The 25,817-nt window shown below is 42.5% G+C and overlaps 1 protein-coding gene across 7 annotated transcripts in view; it reads left to right on the top strand.

Annotated features, from left to right (window-relative positions):
* Window positions 1-25,703, top strand: part of LOC6532538 (capon-like protein) — a 45,041-nt gene extending 19,338 nt beyond the window's left edge. For 3 of the 7 annotated variants that reach the window (XM_015193939.3, XM_015193940.3, XM_002093248.4), the window contains exons 3-10: window positions 9,502-9,573; window positions 10,205-10,300; window positions 10,361-10,528; window positions 17,278-17,485; window positions 20,216-20,322; window positions 21,000-21,170; window positions 21,241-21,363; window positions 21,629-23,436. In XM_015193939.3, the coding sequence (XP_015049425.1) occupies window positions 9,502-9,573; window positions 10,205-10,300; window positions 10,361-10,528; window positions 17,278-17,485; window positions 20,216-20,322; window positions 21,000-21,170; window positions 21,241-21,363; window positions 21,629-22,669 (1,986 nt within the window). In that variant the 3' untranslated portion in view covers window positions 22,670-23,436. Of the gene's footprint in view, window positions 1-9,501; window positions 9,574-10,204; window positions 10,301-10,360; window positions 10,529-12,049; window positions 12,460-15,280; window positions 17,074-17,277; window positions 17,486-20,215; window positions 20,323-20,999; window positions 21,171-21,240; window positions 21,364-21,628; window positions 23,437-23,899 lie in introns of those variants that run through there. The other 4 variants (XM_015193936.2, XM_015193938.3, XM_015193937.2 and 1 more) reach the window with 4 other exon arrangements.
* The last annotated feature ends 114 nt before the right edge of the window (window positions 25,704-25,817 follow it).

Raw genomic sequence — 25,817 nt, 5'->3', positions numbered from 1 at the left:
TGACTTTAACATGCATTTATGCGCTCCAAAGCCCGGCTGACTCGGCTAACTCGGCTAACTCGGCTGGCTGGGTTGGCTCGGCTTTTCCGGGCTCCTCGTAGCATTTTCCTGGCATTTTTGTTGCCCCAGTTAGCCTTGGTAATTATATTTGCTCTGCTCTAATGGGAAAGGCAACTGCACGAGAGCCTCTGTGCCTGATGCACCACAGATGCTATTGTTCTAGTTAGGCAATTGACGCTTCTGACTCGGAACAATAATGAAACTGGATCCGAGAATTGGTGTTGTTTGTGTGGTATCATTTGGGCATCGTTGCTGAAATTAGTTTTACACTCGATTCCAGGCTGGCACAGAAGAAAAACACTAAAATGCAAGCCGGAATTGAATTAGAGTGTTGTTGGTTTTACATACAAAAATAAATAAATTATTTGACACTTGGTTATACATTTTATGTTATATAAACAAATTTATTAAAAGGTCTTAGGAATTAAGAATCAGCTTAAGTATTTGAGGGATATGGCAAATGCAAAATGCAATATTTTTCTTTGTGTGAGCTGCGCTAGAATTAATTATAATTGCGGTCCAGTTTAGCTTAGCTATCTGAAATGGCATGAAATTACTTCATAGCAGATTCCTCTCTCGCACGGCGGATGCAGTCATTTAGGCTGATCCGCCGATTGCCAGACGTGGAAATGTGGAAACGTGGAGGCCAGGTTTCTGGATTTCACTCGCTCGCAGGCGACACAAAGTGAAATGCTCGATGGAAATGGTGATGGAGCTGCAGTTGGAGTTGGAGTTGGAGGCGAAACAGAAAGCGAACATGGGACACACGGTCATCAAATCAAAGCTCAGCTGCAGCGTCGATTTGGCCATGGATTGAATGGCCTGGGAGTGGGCTAAAGTCAGTCGGTTGCAGGTAGTAGAAAAAGCCAAGATGCACGCACATTGGACATGGCCATGTTGCAGACTAAAGCCAACATTTTGCGCTGGCTTTGATGCTTTTTACCAGCCTCCAACTGCGACTGCGTCCAGCTATTTCTGGATGTCTGTCTATTCCGACTGTGTTTGTGTACACCGGGAAAAAAAGCTTGAAGTTTTTAAAATGTACAGTAGAATTTCACAGTATGCCAAGTGCCATGCTTGCTTTGCATTATTTGAAGTATATAAGGTTAATATAATTTCTTCACCACTTTATCGCTGAGTGTAGCTATCTAGCTGGCTGCATGTTTGCCTGTTCTTGAACATCAATGGCAATTGACCAGGTCTTGCCATCGCCTTTGCCTGTTTTTGCTGGCTGCCTTGGCTACTTTTTCATTAAGCAGTCGCGGCCAACACACCCGTCGTTTCTCCACCGACTTGCTGGCCATTGGGATTGCTGAAATTTATTGCAATGCCAATGCGATTTTGACCATATACGTGCGACGGGGATTTGCAATTTTGACGCTTTAAAATGGCTAGCAGGACCAAAGAGCAGATGATTTCGAGAAACATGAAACCAATAATTTGCATTTTATAAGCAGCATTTTTTGGTTGAGCTAACCACTAACTGGTAAGCGGTAACCCAATTAGGTGGAGTTCATTAACCCCACAGTAGCTGTGTTTAAGCCCTGGCAACCCAGCAGGTGGCCAAACAGAAACCAACACAGCTCCACCACCGCCACCCTCCAGATGATGGTTAAAAAACCAACCCCAAAAAGCCACACAATTTATTTCAAAGGCCACCGCAAGTAAGCAACCACCCACCGATCCAAACACCCAATTTCCCCGTCACATCTGGCCAATAATAAGGTTGTTCAATAAAATGTGTGACCGGCCAGAGTAAATCCATCGAAATCGAGATGGGAATAATTGGAGGCGCCAGGCGTTTAAGTCCGTTTAGCACTTGTTTGTGAAATTTACACCCGCCGAATAAAAGGCGGAGGAGAGAAACGCAAATAATAATAACATGGTTAAATTGCCGTATAAAAAATTAGCGGTCAGCATACACGCACAGAGGGGGCAGGGGATCAAAAAAGAAACGGGGAGATGAGGGAGCACATAACGCTGATTGAATTATTAAAGCTGCTAATTAAACGCTTCCGCTCGTTTAGCCGCTGTGACGCATTACTCATACGCCCCGTACACTTTGCCCATTTCGCGTCCACTTGTGCGTTTGTGTGGGGCACGCAATTTATTTATTTTCATTTCTGTTTGCGCTTTGGCTTTATGTTCATCCCACAGAGCTGGTGCTCCTCCTCTTCGTTGAAGATCTATTAAAAGTTTCCCAATTTTTAACCTGTTTGTGGCTTGAAATAATACAAACTTCTATAATATTAAATAATAATATTAAATGTGATTTAAGCCGCACTGCGGCTTTGCGCAAAAATAAATAATATATTAAATGAATTAAATCAAAATGAATTTAACAGTGTCGCAGACGAAACTTCATTTTTATTAGACTTATTACGAAAATTGAGGTAAATGACTAATATTATATTTCTGATATTTCTTCGTATACTCGAACATCGGTAATTATAGGTGTCGTTTGTGCTACTCTTAATGTTGGTATCGAAATAATCGCCTTGTGCTAAATTGGTTACAAAATAAAATTGAGGGGGATGGAGCCGAGGCCTTTATTGTTCTCATTCTTTTTCTGGCTTTCATTACTTTGGTCCATTGTTTGCCTAAGTACTTCCAATTGATTTTCTGCTTTGTTATTATTGTTCCACTTGTGTACGCTTTGTCGCCCTCAGTACCCACCACTCGTACCCGCAATTGTTTATGGCCAAGTCGAAGAGGGTGGCTGTTGGTAAGTCGGGTGGGTTTTGTGCACCGTGTTCACTGTCCAAATGGTAACTCGTTTATTGATTTTACCTTTGACTAGAAAACTTTGCCGCCACCGTGGTCCCTGCTCTAGAATACTGTGAATGCAGAAGCGAAAGTTTGGGAGGAAACTTTGCGGAGATGTTATTCCAGCTAAAGTATGCCAAAAACCGGGGCACATATAAATCAAGAAGATGGAGATGCCTTGTAGCCCAGCACGATACGCTTGTCTAATCTCGACTCATTGGAATTGCAATTAGATGTGGAGAACAAGGCATGTCCACTGTCTGTATTGCATGTCCATGTCGATTGCCCCGATATTCCCCGACTATGCTCGAACAAAACATTTCACTTACCCGAAACACCCACATATATCCGGAGGGATCGGGGTCAGATGGATCCCGACATGGTTGCCTCATCATAATATAAATACTCTCGCCTCGTGATGCATTTCTTGCATGCTGGTGTGGTGTGGTGTGGTGTGGCAGCTGCATTTGCATAATGCATTCCGTTTCGATTCGCTTTGTTTGAAAAGAACCCAAATATCTGTGGGATACTACACTACACACAGTATAGATATATGGGTCACCGCTGGACAGCAGCCAACAGAAACTTTTACTTTTCCATAGGGCCGATATAAACTGAACCAAAGTGAACCGAACTGAACTGAACTATGGGGCCAATAAAACTTGATACTCCACAATTGAGCGAGGGGAGTTAATGAAGTGAGTCGAAAGTCGTAACAAAGAACAAACAAAGAATGCAACTGAAGACCCCCCTACTCATATTTTTTTTTTTTTATTATCTCCACACAGATAATAGTTTATCGTTTTCCGTGTCGTTCCTTTGCTTTTCCATTTCTTTCGCATCGTTTATTATTAGCTTAGAGTTTTATGTCTGCGGAGTGCGAAGTGCACGAAACAGAAAGCATAATTTGTATCTTTTTTCCACCGGAAACTGACTATTATCTGGGCTAGTCATTGATGGATTAGGTGAGTAATGCCTACATATCCAATCGCACTTTCTGGCTGGGGCCGGCTTATGCAAATGCAGGCCCACAGAAAGCAAGTCTTTGGTTTTTTATTAGCCGTCTGATGGTGAGACTCACATGCAGGTTTATGGCCAAATGGAGAGAATAAATTGAAAGAACACTCTGCACAGATATTAGGTTTAGGTGAAAAATTGACTATTTATGAAAGTTAAATGGTTGCAAGAACTAGCATAACCTTCAAAAACATTTTACATAAATTTCTGAACAACGTTTGAGGTAAATAAGAAATATTTATTATATCTAGTTACTTTTAGAAAATAATTTGTACTTCGGTATGAATAAAAAAAACCACAAAATTTAAATGTGCTATTGCAGCTTAAGAAAACTCTCCCTTATTATTAGTCTTAATCAGTCAGATTTTTCGCAGTGCACATTTTTGCTCATTTCATTTGCACCTACCGAGCATCTTCTTCATTCCGGTGTCTTTAGCACCGTGGAAATTCAGATGTTGATTTAACTTGCACTTAACTTGTTGCCGCGAGTGTTGGCTAAAAGAAAGCATTTCACTTCACGCCACTTAGACAGCCTGACTTTGCACTTTAGTTTCGAGTAGCTGATAAAGGGGGGCACACTTCCATTTCCAACATTTGCAGTATTTCCAACTGCAACACCAAATCCCACGAAATGATTTATTCGACCAGACAAACTCATTTGTTTGCAGTTTGCATTCGAGCTGCGCATTTTCCCGCCGGCTTAACGGCCAGCAAATTATCATAGTTGAGATATAATAGGGATGGGCGTGCTATTGGCCAAACGATTTGCATTTTGGCCAACTGCAATTTGGAGATGAGTGGAGCTGTGGAGCAGAAGACTTGCTTGCTCGTTTTCGACCAACCTTTGATTCGGTTTGAGCCAAGTTGGCTTGCGGCCTGGGCCACTTACAACTCGTCAAATAATTGTTTTAAATTAAGCACAAGCCAAATGCCCAAAGTTATGCATAACAAAAAACCAGAAAGACAGCTCAAAGTTTTGCCCGCCATCTCATTAAGTTGGCTCCTGGCTGGATGATGCTAATGAAATGGCCTGAAACGAGGATGATGGGTGGTTGGTTTGGGTTGCCTTTGCTTGTTGGTTATTGGGCGGGAAACCCAAAAGGAAGTTAAGTTGCGCAACGGAACGAGAAGGGACAGGAATGAAGACAGGATGGCCGAGACAGCAGAAAACTAAAACCCGAGATGAAAGCAAAACAAAAGCCAGGAGGAAGTACAACACAACCAAGAGTTGCTGATTATCTGCGGTGGTTTTCACTGGGAGTTGGGCGGTGCAGAAGCTGCAGAAGGTGGCAATGGAATTAACATTATTAGCGAAAATTCTTGGGGCTGCTTTCCCACTTCTTCCTTGCAGTTTCAGGTTTAACTTCGCCCTGTTGAGCTTGTTTTTAAATGTTTTACCCAAGCTTTACTTTAAGACTGTGTCTTGTACCTTAAGCAGTAAAAAAGGATTTTGCAGTACATTCATCTTTTTTTTTGGCAATTACTTCATAATTTTCTTTACTCTATGCAATTTAGGGTGCTTAAACTTTAGCCAAGTATTTTACTTTAAAACACCATTCCTTGCTGCACTTAAATAAGTGAAAATGCCAAGCTATTCAGTCAAGGCCAAGGCAGACTTTATTTAGCATGCACTTAAAATGGACAACATTCATCAAAGAAATTCCTCTACACACATGCTTTTTAGCCATGCCGCATCGATAAACAAACGAAGACATCAAATTCTCAATCAACAATTTTAAAACGAATTTCCAATGAAGAGTTCCCAAAGTGGCCAATTAAATGTTTCAATAAACAGCCTCAATTTACTACTTGTACGATACCATACGACTTGATCTATTTTCGTTGGGGCTTCAACATATCATCTCGCTTTTAAATGTTGCCTTCTTTTTTCCTAATTAATTTTTAAATTTCTTACACATGTCGAATTAGTGGCCAAAGAGATTCGGGGAAAGAGCAAGAGCTTTTCCGCAGTTTTCTCACATTTTCATTTCACATTTTTCCCCTTTCTGCCATTTGCTCATGTGCCCTGAAAACTATGCAATGTTTTTTTGCACATCAACACTAGTGTAAAGCATATGTTAAACATGCAGGTGTGTAAGTGAATATGTGCAAGGGGTTAGTGAAATGTTCTTTTCACATTTCATAATTTATTACTATACATTAAAAATTCCGCCCACAACGAGGTGTTAGTTGCGAAAGCTTTTAATGGCATTGAATGCCCAAAAGTATGCTTAATACATTTGAAAATCAGAGAAATGTAAGGTAAAGTGTAAAGTAAATGTATTGTTGGTATTATGCAGTTTATCTTCAGGGTATTTGTGATAATACTTAATAAGATTTGAACTTTTTTCAAGTAAAATGAAATGATTCACATTTTAAGTGAAATTTTATGTTTAATCTCTGTTTTCGTATCCATCGAAACATAATACCCCTTTAGTGGATTAGCATTAAAACAAGAAGAAAACAATTGTTGATACCCTGCAGCATTGCGACACAAAGTGATGCGTCAGGGTCAGGGGTCGTGTGTACACATAAATGTTTTTTTTTTTACATTTCCATTCCCCTTCTTTTTTTGTAAATAAACCAAGAAAAATTATGTTTTCAACGCGGCTGCCCGTCGTAGCGGGCAAAGCTGTGCAAACAAATGTTTCGCATTGTTGAAAGGCAAATCCAAAAGAGCAAAAGGGGCAGTGGAAGCCGAACATGAAAGCTGGTCCGGCCTGAAGCGCCATTAGCCATGGCCGAAACGCTGGCGGAAGGCTGAAAGGCAAGCCAAAAACCAAATCCTTTTCCAGAGTTTTTCACATTTTTTATGTAGCGCCAAGGGGCTTTCTTTTATTCATTTTTCGCATATTTTTTTTTGCCGGCCAACTAAGCTGTTCTAATCTGTTTGTCGTTGGCCATCGGCTGAACGTGGTCCCAACCCATTTGAAACACATCTAATTCTTTTTTGTTGCGCCCCCCCTTCAAATCTCTTAATTCAACATTCAATTTCTTGATGATCTTAGTCGGGATTTATGGGCTGTCTCTAAGCGCAGCTTAATTGCTTTTTGCCTGCACAAATGGCAGGTAATATCTCAGGACACCTTGAGCATTTCGACTGTTTCGTACTGACGTCACGCGGAGAGGGCCAACAAACGTGGCCAGCTTTTGACTTTTCACTTGTCTTTCACCCGAACGATCAAGTGTAAATAAACAAATGTATGAAAATAGAACTGGAAGTGGGGAAAATCGATTTCAATGCTCGCAATTAATGGAAGGTAAAAACGCCATAGAAAGTGGGAGAAAAACGTGAGTTGTTTTATAAAACTCATAATCAAAACAGAGTCTACGACATTCACCAATAAACGTAATGCGGGTCATAAACCTTTGAAACCTTAAATTGTGTACACAGAAAAAATGTCTTAAACAACCATTTGCTTATTAAGAAAACCAAACAATTATTTGTTGTAGTCATAAATGGGTAATAAACACGAGTATCCTTAAATAAACAAGTTTATGTAAATTTGTTAAAGCAATTCTTCATCAAAAGGTCTGAAAACCACAATACGGAAACTTTATGAAGACCTAAAACCTTTGAAAATGAAATCAACAAACACTATGCAATTGTTGGCGGTGGAAACAGTTAAAATGAATCCATATCTTTTGCTGTTTACAAAGGTAAAGTTATGGCTTTAAATAAAGTATGAACTCGGCTGCGAGCAAAGGCGCCTAGTCCCACGCAAAGATGTATAAAAGTTTACTACTTTGGAGGACGAAAGGGTCCACTCTTGGCCGGGGTTTTAATCAAAGTAAATGAATTTAAACGAAGCGACGAACAAAGTCCAGCGGCTATTTGCATAGAGCCGTCGCACTGGAATGGGTTTTAAGTGAAAAAAAGGATGCGAATGGGCGAAGTGGGTGAATTGGGCGAAGTGGGCGGGGAAAACTGAAAAGGAAATGGAGATGTGGGGTGAGAAGTAATAGGAAAAGCTAGGCAAAAGAGTGAGCGAAACGCTTTTCCATGTCTGAAGTTGGTTTTCTTTATTTTATTTGCGCGGGGATTTGTCTAGCTGGAGAGGATAAGCGCTCTGTGTATCCTAGATCCTTTGTGTTTGCATGAATTTAATGCAATCCAAATATTTGTGGGCGAGAGTGAGAGTTTCGTTTCTGCCTTTTTTCGCTTTTTTCCCATTTTTCGCTTTTTTCCCCATACCATTTTGCCTGTTTTCTGCTCCATCTTCGGCTGCTTTCCGCTTTGTAAATGGCTTTTTATGGGCTTACTGCCGGATGGCTTTTGTGGGGAATTTAAAGCTTCGTTTCATAACCCTTTGAATGGTAATGGCATGCAAATATCTATTTATATGTCCTGACACTCTTGGGTATATAAACTTCAGCTAGCGAGTATTTTAAAAATATTCTTCAGCATCTGCATAATCATAAGTGTATTCGGGAGAAGTAAACATTCGCCATTCTGACTAATGAACTGCCTTCCAGACTTTTAGGGCACATGGCATTCATCACAGGACGTAGGTGGAAATCAATTAGCACTGGCATTACCTCTGTTGGTGTTTCCATAATAATTTTCTCAATTAATGTGCAGAGATCTATTTTCTGCCGAATATCAAAATTTGACTTGTGCTATTTTTGGATTAGTCCGAAAAAATATGGATTCGGCACACGCCATATCCCCTATATCCACAAACCAGCACATTAATCATCCAGCAAATTAGCATTCGCAGAAATACATCGCAATGTGGCGCAAAAACTTTCGATTTGTTTACCATAACTTGACATAGATCATAGAGAATAGACATATGCTGGCTGCCATAAATAGAAACACCCTATTCTCGTGAAACATTCCAAAAGTTATCTGCATAAGGACATTCGGCGAGGCGAAAGGCTTTGCCAACGAAAAAATGAACCCTCTTCACTACATATTTATTTGTATTGTTCGGATGAGTGTATCTGATGGAATGGGAGGCGTTGGGGGCGTGACTGCTATCTCATGCACATTTTGTCACTGTCAGTCGACGATGGCATCATCAGCGTCTCTTTCACTCTACTGGCCGATTGTGGTTGTTGTCATGTCATTTCGCATTTAAATTGTTGTTGTCACTGTAATAAAATTCGCAGATCTAGGTCCATATCTACGCATTTGTTATCCTTGAGCTGCATTTGCCGTTAAACAAATAGCCGAGAACGCAAACAAGACAAAAATTGTGCATTAAAATTGCAATTTTTATTTTCAAACAATTGCTGTCACCGCAGTTTGCATTCAGTTTTGGCCATAAATTTGCACAAATCCACCAAGTTTATGCACATATGGTTGAGTGACAGCGAAATGCAAAACGTTGTATATAAGTTTAGCAATTGATGGATCGTAGCCCATATAGAACTTGGCAAAGGGCAGATTGTCGCTTAAATTTAGAAAATTAAACCAACTAAAAATAGGAATGCAGCTTACTGTGTCGAGGCTGTTGGCAACAGAATCGCTTGCGGTTACTATACGTAAATTATTTTATATATTTTGGGGAACTCTAAGAGCTTAACAATTTAATTAATTAACTTGTTTCATTTAAAGCCTGTCACTTTGGCTGTTGCACAAACTTGAAAGCCCTTTGTGGCCATTTTGTTTGAGCATTCAACAATAACCAATATCCTTTATTTCCATTGCAGTTCGTTGGCTGGGAAGAGGTGCCACGACCGAACACTCGAGCCGAGATTGTTCAGGCCATGCGACGCATAAGGGTGAGTATTACGCATACGCCGCGTGGAACGCAAATGAATTTGAACGCGTGGCGTGCGAGCGTAGGATATTCGCATCTCCGGCTGCCAATTAAAGAAGCTTTTTATCCGGGCGAAAGGCGGTTTTAAAGATCTTGAATTCATCCAGCTCGCAGTCCCCGAAATGCAGGCCACACTTTGAATTTGCTAGCGCCACACACTTTGATTACAGTTACGCATATACATATGGCCAAAAGGCAAAGAGGAAGCTCTGGCTGGAAGAGAAAAACCATTCTAGTAGCATTAAAAGTAACGAGGCTTGTTTATTCTTTCCCTTTTCCATCGCTCCCAGAAGTCGTGCGTGTCCTGGCTTAAACCAAGTTAGCCGGGTTTTCCCTTTTTTTTTTTTTTTGGAGGAGCGGGGGGTTTTGTGTGAGTATGTAGGTTATTGTGTATTAGCCCTGTCTGTCAGCAGATGGGAGTGGAGCAGTGGTGCGGGGAAGACGTGGTAAATTTGGCGCTTGTTATTGTCATGTCTTTGCCATTAGCCAAGCCGTCACAGGCAGTCAAATGTTAATTGAAAATTCTGGAAAAACGTGGCCCCTTCTTCGCAGAAAACTTACACAGACACATGTTCTTCATTTTTACCCAACAGTACGAGTGCAAAGTGCAGAATCTGAAGAAGCGAAAGGTCACCATCCACATATCGGTAAATGGCGTACGCGTTGTGCTCAAAAAGCGTCGTCGAAAAGTAAGTCAATGTAGGCCTAACTGTATATGTTCTATATAACTTAACTTATTTGTTGTTTAGAAAAAGAACTGGACCAACGACCCCGAGGACATCGAGTTGCTCAATCATCCCATCTATAGAATATTCTACGTGTCCCACGACAGCAGCGATCTCAAGATATTCAGCTACATAGCGCGCGATGCCAGCACGGATACGTTCAAGTGTTCCGTCTTCAAAAGTCACAAAAAGGTGAGTTTCCAGTTTCGAATGTTTGCATTTAGCTTTTCCTTTTACTTCGCCCAATGAAATGTTTATGACCGCAAGTCGCATAATTCGCGGTCTACATGTGACTTACTTGACATTACCATTCGCACTACATACCGCATCGCCACCCATGGAATCTCTAAAAATAGGAAAACCTAGTCTTGTGCAAACTGTCTAGGGGTATGCAGCTTTTTGGCTAGTATCCAGCATTGGAAAACCGAAACGAAAACAACTAGCAAATAAACAAAAAAATATGCACGCTATAAAGAGCGAAGTGCAGTTTATTAGATGTGCTAAAATTGCGTCCTATTTGATCTAGTTTTCATTAATTGGTAGTGACTAATAGTGGGTGGAAAAATACTGGGAATCCGAATTTTTGCGAAGCAGCCTAATTAAAATGTGTTTTTTTTTTTTAAATATTCAAAATATAGCACATAATGTGTAAATAAACTTGGTGCTCATAAGTAACAAAATACATGCATACGTTTGAAAGCTTGTGCACTGAAATTTACTTTTGAAAATTTCCATTCTTGCTTAATTGAAAATGTGCTAGTAAATTAAATTTTACACTCAAATTTTACATTTCAGTTTGCTTATAACTATTTGTTTCACTTTCGCCATCACTTCTCCCATTCGGTTTCTATTTATCGAACCAATGATTCCATGGTTATTTTTCATTGTCAATTTTGCCGAGTCTAGACCAATTTTTCATTGGCCATTACAGCGCAATGGGATCCAAACAAGACCGGCGAAAAGTAAGTCGCAACTGTCCATCATTCTGCTGGCCAGCCGGCACATCCATTTCCGTGTTATATGGCTGTGGGCAGTGGATCGCCAGAGATTCGCCCATTTGCGCGACGACATCGCTCCCCCATTAAGCTATTGCCGAGATTTGCCAAATAAATAAATCAGATTTTACTTTGTGGTGGCCTGGGGGAAATGCATTTGCTTTGATTTCGTTTCGAATGCGGTCTTTTGATTAATTCCAAGTCAGAAATGTACCAAATTTAGAGAGCACGCAAAAAAGAATCGTCTGGCCTTCAACTTCAGTCGGTAGACAATGTCAAGTTGGCATTTCTATTTTTTCCTTTCTAATTAACAAGCGGACTTCTGCGGAAAAAATTCCAATACATCAGAAGGCGAAAGCGAAGTCGCAATGTATTTTTGGTTTCTCAAAATGTCTGACAAGTGACATACAAGTGAAATTAAGGCCAGAGGTAGAAGGGTAGTAAGCACATACAGCACAATACAGTGGCATTATTATCCATACGACGACTGCACGTGTTGAAAATCGCGCATACGCCGTGTGCGTCAGTGGAAGCTTCGTTGCACCTGTGGCAGGCATGGGATACACAGGTATCACCCAAGCATTTGGTTGTACAAGTTGCAACCAAGTGCAACGCAATTTGGAAGCTGAACGAACACAAACTCGGCCAGACAAAGCGATAAAAGGTATGATATGATTAATGGCTAAGCTGGAGCCAAAACGGAAAATGGCCGAAACAAGTGAAGATCCCGCTTTGTTTACTTCCGCGAAACACAAGGCAATGGCGTCACAGCGGTGGCTGCAATCACGCATACGCCAAGTTGGACCGGCCTCAGGGGGTTTTCGCTGATCGGTTCGCAATATGGCTTCGTTGGAACGGCTAAGAAAAACCAAAACAAACGCAGCGTGTAGCCACGTAGATGCGGAGCTGAGCCAACGGCCAACAGCTGAGCGGAAAAGCTTCGCGGAAAAAGCTTTTCCATTTAGCCGGCTACAAGACGATCTACGAGTATACCTACATATATCGATCGGCAATCTCCTCTCCCATTTCGGTCTTTGTCCAGTGCGTTGTAGACGGCGCCCCTTTGCAGACGTGCGGCGTTTCACAAAACGTTTGATCACCGACAAAATATACCAAATTATGCAATAAGTGCGTGAGTGTTCGTGCAGTGCAACGTGCTAAAAATTATAACGATAATAATAATACGAAATGAAAATAAACTAAATAAAATTTATAAGAATATTTCTGCCACATGCAAATAAACATCCCCCCTTCAAGAAATGAAACTCAACATCGCCTGATGCTAATCAAATTAATAAATTCTGGCAATGTCACAGAATTAAGGAAAATATTTAAACGCACCCATAGATCATCATTCCCAGTGGGGCGAGAAATGGAATGTTTCGAAATGTGAAAGGAAATAATCGTTCTCAGGAATCAAGTCACAAAAGTGTTTTGTCATGCCATTTTCCGATTTTCTGATTTTCTCTGCCATTTCGACTGCTGACGCCATTAAATGCTTGTGGCCAGGAAAAAGCACAAACATAATACTTTTAAACAATGCTAAGGATTGAATAATGAGCCACAAGAGCGGAAAATTGACTGGAAAATTAATTGGCATAGGAAAGCCGCAACACAAGCCACTCGAAAAAAGTTTGCAAAGTGCGGAAAGTAATGCGATTTTAGTACGAGGCTAGCACTTTGTGAACGAATTATGTTTATATGTTTTTCTTGAGTACATTCATAAAATTCATTCAATCCTGGCCAAACTTAGCTCAGTGACGTACACTTGTTCTAAACTCACTGTTTATGCATATTAGTTGTTAATGAGCTACTCGCACCACAGGTAGTTCACGGAAATTAGGGGGCTGGTATAAATAAATCGAAATATGGTCAATAACTCGAACGCACACGTGATATTATGGCTGAAATATTTACGATTCCTTGCGCTGCACAGCTTATTTACTTATATCTATATTTCGTATTAGTACAATAAACAAGCCAAAGCTAATTTGACAGCTGAAAATTTTCAAATAAACACGAAATTTAAATGGAATTTTCATAAACATAACTTTGTTCTCAAGTTTTGTTTCGAATAGTTCATAGAAACTGGGGAAATCATTTTAATTTACCTGTTGTCTGTTGGATTTGGCAAAGCCATTGGCCCGGGGAAAACCACAACGTGCCTTTATTAATTCTGCTTGCCTTTTTCCATTTTCATATTCCCAAAAATGGTTGCCCCCATCGACATTCGATTCGCTTTTCTTTGTTTTGTTTCGCTTCGCTTTGCTTCGTTTGGTTTCTTTTTTTTTTGCATTTTTAAAGCCAAAATAGATCCATTATTTTAATAGCCTACTTTAAAGTATTTCTAAAATCGAACAACGAGGAGTGGAAAAGACGCAGGTTGTGCGGTGTGCAGGTGTTTCTCGCTTTGTTCGAGAGGCGAATTATAAATACTTAAGTTTATATGTTTTGGGGTATTTTCGTTTCGTTTATACTCATCTGTGTGTTAGCCGAATTTTCAAGTGCCGCAGCCTCTGCATGACTAATGAGTACTTCATTAGCACGGGGATAGTAGCAACATGTCCACCCATCTGGACCACGTGACAATGTGCAGAATTTACGAGCTGCAGTTTTCCCTGTGGTAAACTGTGGCCAACTGTGCTCCACTGTGGTCAACTGCAGCTGCGGAAGTGGCTTCTGTGGTTGCCTCCGGGTGCTGTGAGTTCAGCATCGTGACCACCGGCGACTTATGGCCACAGTAAACACTGGCCAGATGGCACGGGGTTATCAGGGCGGCAGTCCAGAGGCAATGGCAATGCCAATGCCATTAAAAACGGTGCTAAAAAGCCAGACCAGACACAAAGATTTCGCTGTAAAAAATTTTCCCTTATGACAGGCGAACGAGCCCGGGAAAAACAAACAAACTGCCAGTGCCAGTGGCAGTGGCAGTGATTTGATTGCTGTGCAGGGTAAAATGGAAATTAAAATTCAAATAAATACATAAAACGAGAGCTAACAAAAGTCATTCTTAGCGCCATAAATTTTCAAGTAGTTTTCCACGAAAATGCCACGCAATTTTCCTTCTTCTCTCGTTCATATTTATTTAAGTTCTCATTCTGGTTTTGCTGTAACGAATGTAAATTGCCACACACTTTATCCGTTTACTTTTTATAGTTTTCAATTTGATTTATGCGAAATTGCACAAGCCACGCGAGGCAGATATATGTGTGTTGATTCAGTTAGTGATTCAGTTGCGATAGACAATCAGTTGGCACCTTCGTTAAGATGGATTTCCATGGCGCACGTGGCGTATGCGCAATGCTGGAACGTTGAACTGGCTGATAAAGCGGCCAGGTGAGACGATTCGACGCCTCTTGTTAACTTGGCTTGAGAGGACTGTTAAATGCCGTTTGTATCCCACAAATACCCAAATATTGAACTTACAACACGTTCAATATGCTTCGCATTGTTTCACTTCACTTCACCCGCTCAGTTTTGTTTGCCAACTTGCGCAACAAGTGCTGTCACTCCTTGTCAAAATAATTCAAATTGATGTGTTGTTAATGTCGTTATGGCGAGTGGCGAGTGCTCAACCTGCCGCCACTGAAGTAGCCCTTCAAAGTGCTCGAGTGGTGGCCAAGTTCTGGCCGGGATTCTCCTGAAAGGCGAGACCACAAACTTATTCGGCAGCTCAGCCTTAATTAGTAATGGAAAATGTTTAGCAAAATGTTTTGTGACTGATGGGTTGTTTCTTTTGCCAAATATAATTAATTGAATTTGTTATGTTGGTTATGAAAATATATGCTAAAGATTAGACCTTTAGCGAATTTATACATATTTGGTGTTTAACTTAGAATCGGAAATTCAATTTGCACTTTAATAAACTTTAAATTGATACTAATTGCTGCTTGTTTACTCAAACAAGTACTTTGTTACTTAAAAGATAAAGTTAAAAAGAAAATTCCCTAAAACACATTGTTCCATTAACAATTTGAACAAATACCTACACATGAGAGACCTTCGAAGTTTGATGCTTATGAAACTGCAACTGGGCACTGATTCACTTGACAGCAAACCGCTGCAAATCATTCGCTGGCTGATTGACATAAATTTCGCCTGCTGGCTAGCCATAACAATACCCACATCAGATTGACAGTTTTTGTATTTTTTTTTGGAGGGGGTGGTGTTCTGAAACGAGAAATTGCGGTCGTGCACGCGGCAGAAATATTCGGCAAAATTACCCAAAAATATATATATATATTTTTTCCGATATGTAGATATAGGCAACATGAAAAGTTGCGAATAATTCAATACACAAATAAAAAATAAATGAATACGCAAAAGGAACGGCATCAAAAACAACAGCCCAAAGGCGAAAGAGCAACATAAACAATGCATATAGCACCTGGCAGGTGTGAAAAATGGCGCATCTGCGGTGTGTGAATAACCTGGATCAAGGGAGTTGGCCACAGAACCCTAAGCAATTATGAAATTAATAGCCAACTAATTGGACTGAATTGTATTGAAAACAGTGAACAGTGAACAGTGAGCAGTGAGCAGTGAAGAAAAGACAGCATTGAACAGCATTGAACTTAGTGTGAACAGTGACAAATTGGCGAGCTAACGACCTTGCCGATTGCGGATACTTTTCGCAGATCAGCGAACTCAGTCCAGCTGCTTGTTGTGGCCATGAAGCACGAGAAGACCCTCGCCATGGCTGCTCCGCACAAGCAGCGTCATCCGGATGGCTCCGCCCACGTTCCACGCAGTCCCATAACCAAGGCCTTTGATTTCCTGCCCTGGACGCGGAGTCGCAGCAAGGTCAACATGACCAAGGCTCAAAGTCAGCCGGCGGAGCAGCAGCAGGCCTCTGTTTCCACGGTACCAGCCGCAGACAAATCCTCGGAGGTGCACTATCACAAGAACATCTTCCGCAGCGGCGGTGGTCTCATCCGTGATATCCTGGTGGGCGATAAGAATCTCCAGCTCAAGGATAAGCCACCGCAATCTCCCGTGCCGTCGCACAAAAAGAAACAGAAGCATCTGTCGCGCAACAAAAGCTTGGATATTCGCGAACTTATTGGCTGTGTGGAGCGGGAAATTGCACCAGCGACGGGAGGAGCTCCTGTGAGTCAGCCACCACGTTTCATAGACGACACCTATATAGACCACAAGCCCAAGCACATACTCTTCAATGACGATGAGAACACGGTGTACATCATTAAGAAGGAGCAGCCCGTGGCCAAGTCCAGTCACAAGGCCAGCAATTCCACATCCACGGCAGCCCAATCGAATGGAGATGTTCTGAAGGCGCGGCTGAAGTTCAAGAGATTACCCGGCGATCACTATGAAGCATCGCCGGAGGCGCTCCGGCGAGCACATCTCCTCCACCAGCGATCCGAGCAGCGTCATCAGCTGCAGCGGCGCAAGAGTCTCAGCGATCAGCAGAGCAGCTCCAGCCTGAGCAGTGGCGGCGGTGGAGGGGGAGGGGGATGTACTGTCAATGGCAATGGCAGCATCATGCTGGAGCGCCCCAAAACCGATAAGCCGCGCAAGAAGCTATCCTTCCGGGAACCCATCATTGCCGGCGACCAAATACTACCACTCATACTCAGCGAACAGCGACAGGCGAGACAGAGGCGTCGCAGCTCCCCCTTGGAGCGAAGCAGGGGGGGCTTAGCGGGTGTGGACTGTGATAATTTATGCAATAATCGCACAAAGGATGCAATTTCCTGCGGCTGTGCGGCAAGCGATCCAGAGGTGGGTTCACTGCCACAACGGGGCGTATGCGTAATATGCAGTAGCTGCTTAATTGCTGTCAATGGGGAATCGGTAATGGGAATCGGCGGTGGGGGTACTGCTATATATTGCTATATCCTAGTGGAGGCGCCACTCTGTGTGGTGGCCATAATGCAATTAAATTAATCCCCTTTCACCATCTCACCATCTCTACGTCTTTTGCAGTCTCAGGCGATGCGCATCGTACGCACTGTGGGACAAGCCTTTGAAGTGTGCCACAAATTTAATCTTCATAAGAATTCCCTGGAACCCAATGACGAACGCTCCGACATATCCTCCTCGGAGCTGCTGGACGTGGAGCAGATCAGCGAGCAGCAGCTATCCGAGGATGGTGAACGCGGTGGTGGCGGCGACAACGAGACGCCCAAGAAAGGTGAGTGTCGGCGGAAAATTCATTTCAGGCGAAAAATGGGCGAAAAAAAAATGGGGGGGGGGCGAAAATGGTTCGTTGACTGGCCAATAAATAAATGAAAAGCTCTGGCTGTCGTCGCAGTCGACTGCCAGCTTCCTGGGTGAATCTCTGGAGTCTGGACGTTGGTCGCATTAGTTTCCTATTCATTTTTGCATTCCCATGCAAATGTCTGCTCTTTAATTTCGAATTCAGTTCGATGCGGCGAGTCAGGCATTTGCATTTAAATTGCATTTTACTCTCCGGGGAGTTTGTCAGCAGGGGGAAAGCAGCGATTTTCCTGGTTAAGTCTTTAAAATTAATCGGAATAGGAAACACCTGAAATGGCCATTACTTTCGCCAGAGTAACATTTTATACAGATACGTCTTATTAAGTTATAGTTTATTATTTCGGTGTGCCAGGTAGGGTGCTCCACACAATCGTGTTTATTTGGCTTAACATTTTACTGTGTTTTCTTCTCCTTATTTCCGTAAATATACAAAGTGCAACTGCACACACGCTATATACACGAGTATACACTATATACAGAACAGACAACTTGCAATACCGCCTGCTGAAGTAAAATATTCAGTATGAAAGATGACTGTGCATGTACCATGAAAATATTTAAAAATAATAATAAATAAAAATAAGAATAAAAGTACCGAGAACAGAAGCAGCCGCTTTCGACATACACTTCGACGCTGTTAAGCGATTTCCACATATTGCTTCAATTTTCAATAATCTTCGTGCGGTTTTCCATCTTGCCTCCTCCTCCTCCCCCCTCCCATTTTCACCCCTGCCCCATCGAACACTCTTACACGGGCGAGGCGTAGTTTGACGTCATCAACGCGTTGCTGCTGCCAAAATGAAGAGGGGGAAAAAGGAAAAAAATAAAATAATATTGAGATGCTCACGAGAAAAGCAATTCTTTTTGCAATCTTTTGTCTAAAACCATCCAGCGACATCATTGGCAAGAAATTCTGAGAATATAAATATAAATATAAATAACAGCCAAGTGGGAAAGCGAGCAAAAGGTAGCTACTTATCGGAGATGGATTATTTGCTGATACTCTCATCATAACCATGGCATCACCATTGAATTCGGGAAAACTGAAACCGAATTTGTTACCAGGCGACACACTCGAGACCACGAAACATTCACGTGGTGTGTGTTTATGTGTGTGTGTGTGGGTGGGTGGGCGTGCCCTGCAGTCGTGTGCCAAAAATAATTTATTTATTTCAATATCTCAGCCAGCATCCACCATCCATCTGTGGTCTTGTAATTTTCTCTATATAGTAATTTCGCCGCCGACGCTGGCTGACTTTTAAGTAGCTAAACCAGCGACGGGCCACTGAAATAATGAACGCGGGTGTTTGTCTGCTTCTGGGCGACAATCTGCTGAGATTAGGTGGATTAGGTCAGCCAAGTTCAAAGTTCAATACCCTTGAAATTGTGCTACAAATTGTGTCTGAGAGCTAGTGGGTTACGTTAACCTTTACACAGCAAAATTGTTTGAAAATATTTAAAAACTAAAGCCGCAGGTATTGCTAATGCTCTATTTAAGAATTTAATGATGGTTTACTTTTATAGATCCAATTTTAAGAAATATTATTTATTAAACACATACAAATTAAACAGTTCAGAATAAATTGAAACAGATCCAAATCTTTGTGTATAACTTAAAGCGAAATTACTAAAATTGTATATTGTTGTTGGACTGCCGCGACCACAAGTCGTATGTGTAATAAGTACGCCATTACATTATTCAACACCTAATTTATTGTCTTTGGCTGGCCGCACGAGTTGCAAAAATAGTATATCCAAAACACATCATATACATCATATACAAAAGCTATAGGTAAAGGCTGAACATTTTGTATCACTTATTGTTGTTCCATGTCACGGAATCGTTTTGCAGCTGTTTCGGGAAGAGCTCTCTAATTGAGTATGATGTGTTCCTCGAAATGGGTCATTTGGGTTGTAAAACTTCGACAATAGATATGGGCTAAATTTAGCCAAAGCAACATGTGTTTTTCCGAGCGAAATCCTTGTTCATTCTTAGCATGAATTAAGACTGGCAAATTCCAACAATTATTTGCGAAAATGCTTGGCGGGTGAAAATCATGCGGAACAACAAATGAATTTACATGCTGCGAAGGATTTTTACAGCACTTGCAGCAATTCATTGGCAATTAACACGTGCCCCAGGTGCGAAACGTATATTTTGCCGTATATATACCTATCTACCTACCAAAATTGATATACATTTATGGCGCCCGATCCGCGAGTTCTGAGAAGAAATTTCTTAAATATTTCCCAACAAATCAAATTCGAATGGCATTCGAAAAACAAAAGTGAACTTCGCACGCCCCATCGTCTCTATTCAAGATCATCATTATGCCCGACGGTATCATGGTATGCGTAGCTTATGCATGAGTATTCAGATAATTGTATCATTATTTATTCGATACGGCCAGAGCATAATCAAAACAAATATCGAACTCTAGACGCTGTAATTAATGGGAAATTAAGCGCGAAAGTGGCCGCCAGCGCGGATCGTGGGGCACTAGACCACCAGGTGGGCCGCGTGGGTGTCCCGCGACCTTGACAAATTGGAGGTCGCTGGTTTTCGAACTTACACGGCACACTTGCTTAACCACCTACCAAACAGCTATTAAATTCGCAAATCCAATTCTTTCACTATTTTTAGAGCACTTGGCCATAACGCCCGATCTGAACCACACGCAGCCGCAGCGGCCGAACCACTTGGATATCATGCCATCGCATTCGAGTCTACGCAAATCGAACAGCCTGCTGGTGAGTAACTCATGTCCATCATAATGATTGTGGCCAATGGTGCGCTAATAATGAGCGAAATCACTGCCATATCCTGGCAGGGCAATTAAAATGCCGGCGATGGTGAATTTTAATGAGCCGAAATCTTCGAAATGAAATCAAATACAATGTGGCCCACTGCTGGCCTTTCTGTTTAGCTCATAATGTATAAAATAATATTTCCCATTTGTTTACCTAACAAACGCGTTCAAAAGTGGGGGGTAAACAAGCTGTAGCTGCAATAAAATTCAGATTCAATAACTTTTCCTTGCCCCCGAGAACTGTCAAGGCTAAACTGGGAATAAAAGCAAAAGGAATCTTGGCTGTAAAACGACTAAAAAGACAGTTTTACAATTAAATGTGTCAATTTAATGGCATTTTCCAGCAATATGTTCTCATGCTCTTAATGCCATAAAAGAAACATGGGATGAACATGTTACTTTTTATGGCTTCATAATTATACAGTGAAACTATCCTATTAATCGAAGCTATGTAGAAAAGACATAACTTTTCAAAGAACATGCAAACGTTGTTTATCATATTTTGCAAAACACATTTTCTTTGAACAGTCGTAATACACGGCAACACATAAACATTCCACAGAGTCCCTGACCTTGTTTTCAATCATCTCGTTTTTTTATATCTCTCGCGACGTAAAGTGCGATGTGGATGACAAGTCGCCAGGCTCACCTTCCTCGCCGCGTTCTGAGATCACCCAGCTGAAGGACCAGCTGGAGGCACAGGCTCTGCAGACGCGCCAGGCTCTTGGCCAACTGATGCTGGTGCGGGAGCAGCTCATCTCGGAGACCAATGCGCGCATCGAGGCTCAGGTGGGTGTTCTTAACCTTTCGCTGCCATTAAGGTATCAAACTAAGCAATCTAATACATGAAATCCTTTAGGCGCGCACCCAACAATTGCTGCAGCAGAACCGGGAGCTCCTGGAGCACTTGGCCTCCTTGGGAGCCTACAACGAGCAGCAGACAGCCGGACTCACCTCGGCCAACATCGGAATGGCGCCACAGGTGAGGTTTATACCGATTACTACATATATGTACATATGTGCTTTTGAGTTATGGGATCGTAAATTTGCGCTCATTTCGAGCCCTTTTAAGCTGTGCCGCCTTTTTGCATGATTTTCGTTTCTGTTTTTCTTGGCTGCCGTTTGTTTTTGCACGAGTGTTTTGCCATAGTTGCCCCGTTTTAGTTGTGCGTTCCCGTTGTTGTTGTTGTTGATTGAGAACTGCAGAACCTAATGCCCTGTGACCTTTCACCCCATCCATCGTGTAGCAATCGCAGCTGCAAATGCTGCTGCAGGCCACCAGCAACAACAACAATCTGGCCACGATCAGCCAGCAGATCAGCAATCTGGGCAGCATCAATCAGCAGTTGACCTCGCTGAGTCACCAGTTAAGTGGCCTCAATCAGCAGAGTCAGCACCTCCAGAATCTGCAGCAGCAACAGCAGCAGCAGCAACAACAAACGCAGGCGGCACCGACTCCGGCCACGCCCCCTCCCGCTGCGGGAGGCAGCAGTCCGTATCCGTCGATGAGTGCGCTGCAGAGCATCAGCAATCAGTTGCAGCAGCAGCAGCAACAGCAGCAGCAGGATGCCTTGTCCAAGGATCTGTTTCAGGTGAACCAGGAGCTGCTGAATCGCCTGCAGGCGCTGAACTTAAACGCCAATCCTGGCCAGAGCCAGCAAACGCCCGCGGCCTCGGCGCACAACTCCTTCTTCTATGTGAATCCCTTGTCCTGCACACCGGCCACGCCCAACAATAATGCGGGCGGAGCAGGAGGTTTCAATTTCCTGACCTCACCGGCGGCCACCGGAACACTAACGCCCTCACCATTGGGCACCATGAATCGCAATTCCTTCGCCGGAAGCTCGTCCTTGAACGAGGACATTCGCCTGAGCATCGAGCACAATCTGAACAATCTGGAGGAGCAACTCAAGGCAGCGGTGTCCAATGGCAATCTGGCTGGACTAGCCTGTGGAGGATCGACCAGCACCCGGGACACCAGTCGTAGCTCCTCCACCCTGGACTCGCCATCCTCGCCACGTTTGAGGAGCAGCAATAACAACATTAGTCCTGGGAGCAGCAATGGCAACCAGAACCACAACAATAATAGCAATAGCAATAGTAGCAGCAGTCGCGAAACGCGATTCAATACGGTTTTGCTGAGGGTCACCGATGAGGCGGGTCACCAGAGGAAGCTATCGGCCACGCCCAGTTTCATCACGAGGAGCACCAGCGAGAAGGTGCCCAATCGCAGCCAGATGATGAGCCAGGTGCAGAGGACCACTTGGGCCAGGCACACCACCAAATAGGAGACGGGGTTCGAAACTCCCAGTGGACCAGGGGTCATAGGTTAAAGGATAAGGAGCGAGTGGGAGTGGGAGTGGGGCGTGCATGAGTGCAGGATCGAGTGAATGAGTGGGTGGAACAGTATTAATTTAGGAGAAAATGAGAAAAGGAGAAAAGGAAGCCTACTTTAGTTTTGCATTTTAGGTGTCCTAGTAGAACGCATCGCTGGCGTTTAGTGTGCCAATTATTTGCCCAGCTCAACGTCCCTTTAAGTGTAATATACATGTACATCTATCAACTATTTAGCAATAACTTCTAGCTCAAAACTGTGCCAAAGTCGAAAGTTTATAGTACTCAAAAGTTTGGTTAGCTTCCGGGCCAGCAGCGATAAACCTTAGGTAAAAGTATTTGTGAAACATAATCTTAGCATATCAGCAACGAAGAAACTTACTCAAGTTCGCAATAATCGTTTGAAAGTATTTTCTCTCCCCTAAATGAACAACTCTATCTATACAACTAGTGATTAAGCTAATGAGTCTAGTCTAAACTGATTAAGTTCGATACTGTTATTTTTGTAAATTGTTGTACTTTAATTCAATTTGTGCGTGTCCCGCATAGTCTTTAATCGCCAAAATGCAATAATCGTGTGAAATGCGTTAATTAGTTGCCAGGCTGGAGAGTTATGTGTAAATTACAATTTCAAATATTCGTTTGAACATGGAATACAGGCGGCAAAAATGAACGGCAGACAAACAGAAATAATAATAAAAATCGCATAATTATGTAAAAACCTTTGGCGATTGTTTCCATTCGTTTTCATATGCATACTCTATATTGTCGTTAATAATTGAAAGTTAACGCCAGACTGGGCAATTTCCCTAATGACTTTTCCGACACGAAAACATGCAGCGCACTTTTAAGCGCATTAAGCATCCGCCCCGTGGGACGGTCAGTGTATGAATTTCCCTCCCCGGATGAATGAAAAACGATGCCGTGGCCCAAGGAACAGAGGCAAAAACAAGTGTCGCCATTTTTCACTCCACTCGGCAGTTGGTTTTCGTTGAGTTTCTGGGTTTTTTGTGTTTTTTTTCTTTCCCGGCTGCCTACGGATTTCGCTGGTGGGCAGCAATTTGCGCACATAACTCATTTGCATAAATTTACACACTGACTTCAACGTATTTGCCCCAACACGCTTAACGCTACCACACCCACCGATTTTCCATTTTCCATTTTCCATTTCCCATTTCCCGCAGCTATCGTCGACGGCAAAAGTGGCCCGATGGTTCCAACAACTGCCCTGGCACACCGCATCCTTGTCCCGTCCGGAGAGCGGCTTCGTTTCCGGCGATTCGCGTTCGGAGAAGTATCAGGAGGATCATTTCTACGGCGGCATCGCCAAGGAGACGGATGATTTATGCGATGAATTCCTGCTGGTGGAGGGCAGCAGCACCATTTGGACAAAGCTGAGCGCCAAAAAGCGTCGTAAATTGCTCGGCATGCGGCTGGGCAAAGTGACAACGTTCTGAGGAGGTCCTTGCTCTCTCATCATCGTCGTCGTCCCATCCGTCGGATTCGCGTAATGTGTGCGTTTATTAGCTGTTAAGTTAGTTTTTAGCATAGCCCTAAGTGTAGGTTTGATATATTTCGGCGTAGGCATAGTACGCGTAGCTAGTACGAAAACCAATAGACTAAAGGACCAAATTAACCCAAACGAAGCGGAACGAAGCGAAACAGAAAGGGAACGACATGCTCATTGAGATGCCATGCAACAGGCATAGGACATAAGTCAATTAGCGAGCATAAAACGTAAGCTCAATGTGTATTTAAGTATTAACTGAATAGTAGTATTTTGGGCAGTAAGAGAACACGGTGAGTAGCTTGTGGCCAATTCATTAGGCGAACAAGCCACGCACATTAATCATACGTCACGTAGCCAACCATGCAAACACCATACACACCTACTGCCACAAGCCAAAAGAGCATTAACTTGACCAACTTTTCGTGTACGAGAAAAACTGGTTATTAAGCTAAGCAAACAAGGGCCAGTACCACAGCAGCAGATTTAACGGAAAAAGCGGGGGAAAGCCGGGGAAAGCTGGGGAAAAGGGGAAAAACGGAAAACGCAGGAAGGAGCTTTTCCGGTGCAGTCAGTACCAAAAAGATCAAATGTTTGATATTCATAAATTTCAGGCAGCTACACCGTTTTTATGCATAAATCGATTCTACTTTTACGCTTAGCAGTTGGCAGTCCCTTTCCTTTCCTTACCGTTTTTCTCCCGTTTTTTATTTGGGTAACTCTATAAATTTAAGTCAGCTGCTGAGGGAAGTGCAAACCGAACTTGCGGCATACGCGTCGTATAAGCAATTTACTCAGAATTTATGGGGATTTGTTGGCTATAAAAAGCGGGGTTCGTAGGGTAGCTAGACACATACATACTACTTAGCTAGGTAGCTGCGAAGGTGTTGTACTGATTGCACTTCACCCTTGATGGGTTAAGTTAGGGATAGTATAGCCAGATAGGGATAGTTGAATATGCAGAGTACTCTGCGAAACACTGACAATCATCGGGGTGAACGAAATTTTGCAATTTAAATTTGAGTGGAGTTAAAGCCGACCCAATGGTTTTCAATCATCATCAAACTCGGTCGAGTTTTTATTGCATTATTTTGGTAGCTCTTCCGTTTATTGCGCGGCATTACAATGAAATGTCGATTTTCCTAACGATTTTATGACATTTTCGCAATTTAGGTACGAAATTGATAGATGCCAGAACGAAAACACAAATTAATTTACGTAAAATGGTTTTAGTTAATTTATGCAAAACGTTTTTTGAGACTGAAACTGAAATTTGTACTAAGCATAAAACAGGACACAGAAACACAGCACTTCACACATCACACATGACACATACTCGTAGATTCATGCATTCCACAAACAATTGCGACAAATAGGAAAAGTTTTTATAAGCTACTTTAGCCTAGCCTTACCCAAGTTGAATTAATATAAGTTGCTCTGGTTCAACGCAATAGAATAAAGTGAAAATAATAAAAATTAAATGCAACATGCTGCGCCACATGTCCTCATCCAGGTCCTGCCACTTCCACTGCCGTCGTCGCTGCTGCCGACACTTTACAGTTCAATTAATTTAACGCGCTTTGCATGTAATAGAA

This window comes from Drosophila yakuba, chromosome 3L (genome assembly GCF_016746365.2).
Source record: "Drosophila yakuba strain Tai18E2 chromosome 3L, Prin_Dyak_Tai18E2_2.1, whole genome shotgun sequence".
NCBI classification, from domain to species: Eukaryota; Metazoa; Arthropoda; class Insecta; order Diptera; family Drosophilidae; genus Drosophila; species Drosophila yakuba.
This window is presented reverse-complemented; position numbering and strand designations above follow the sequence as displayed.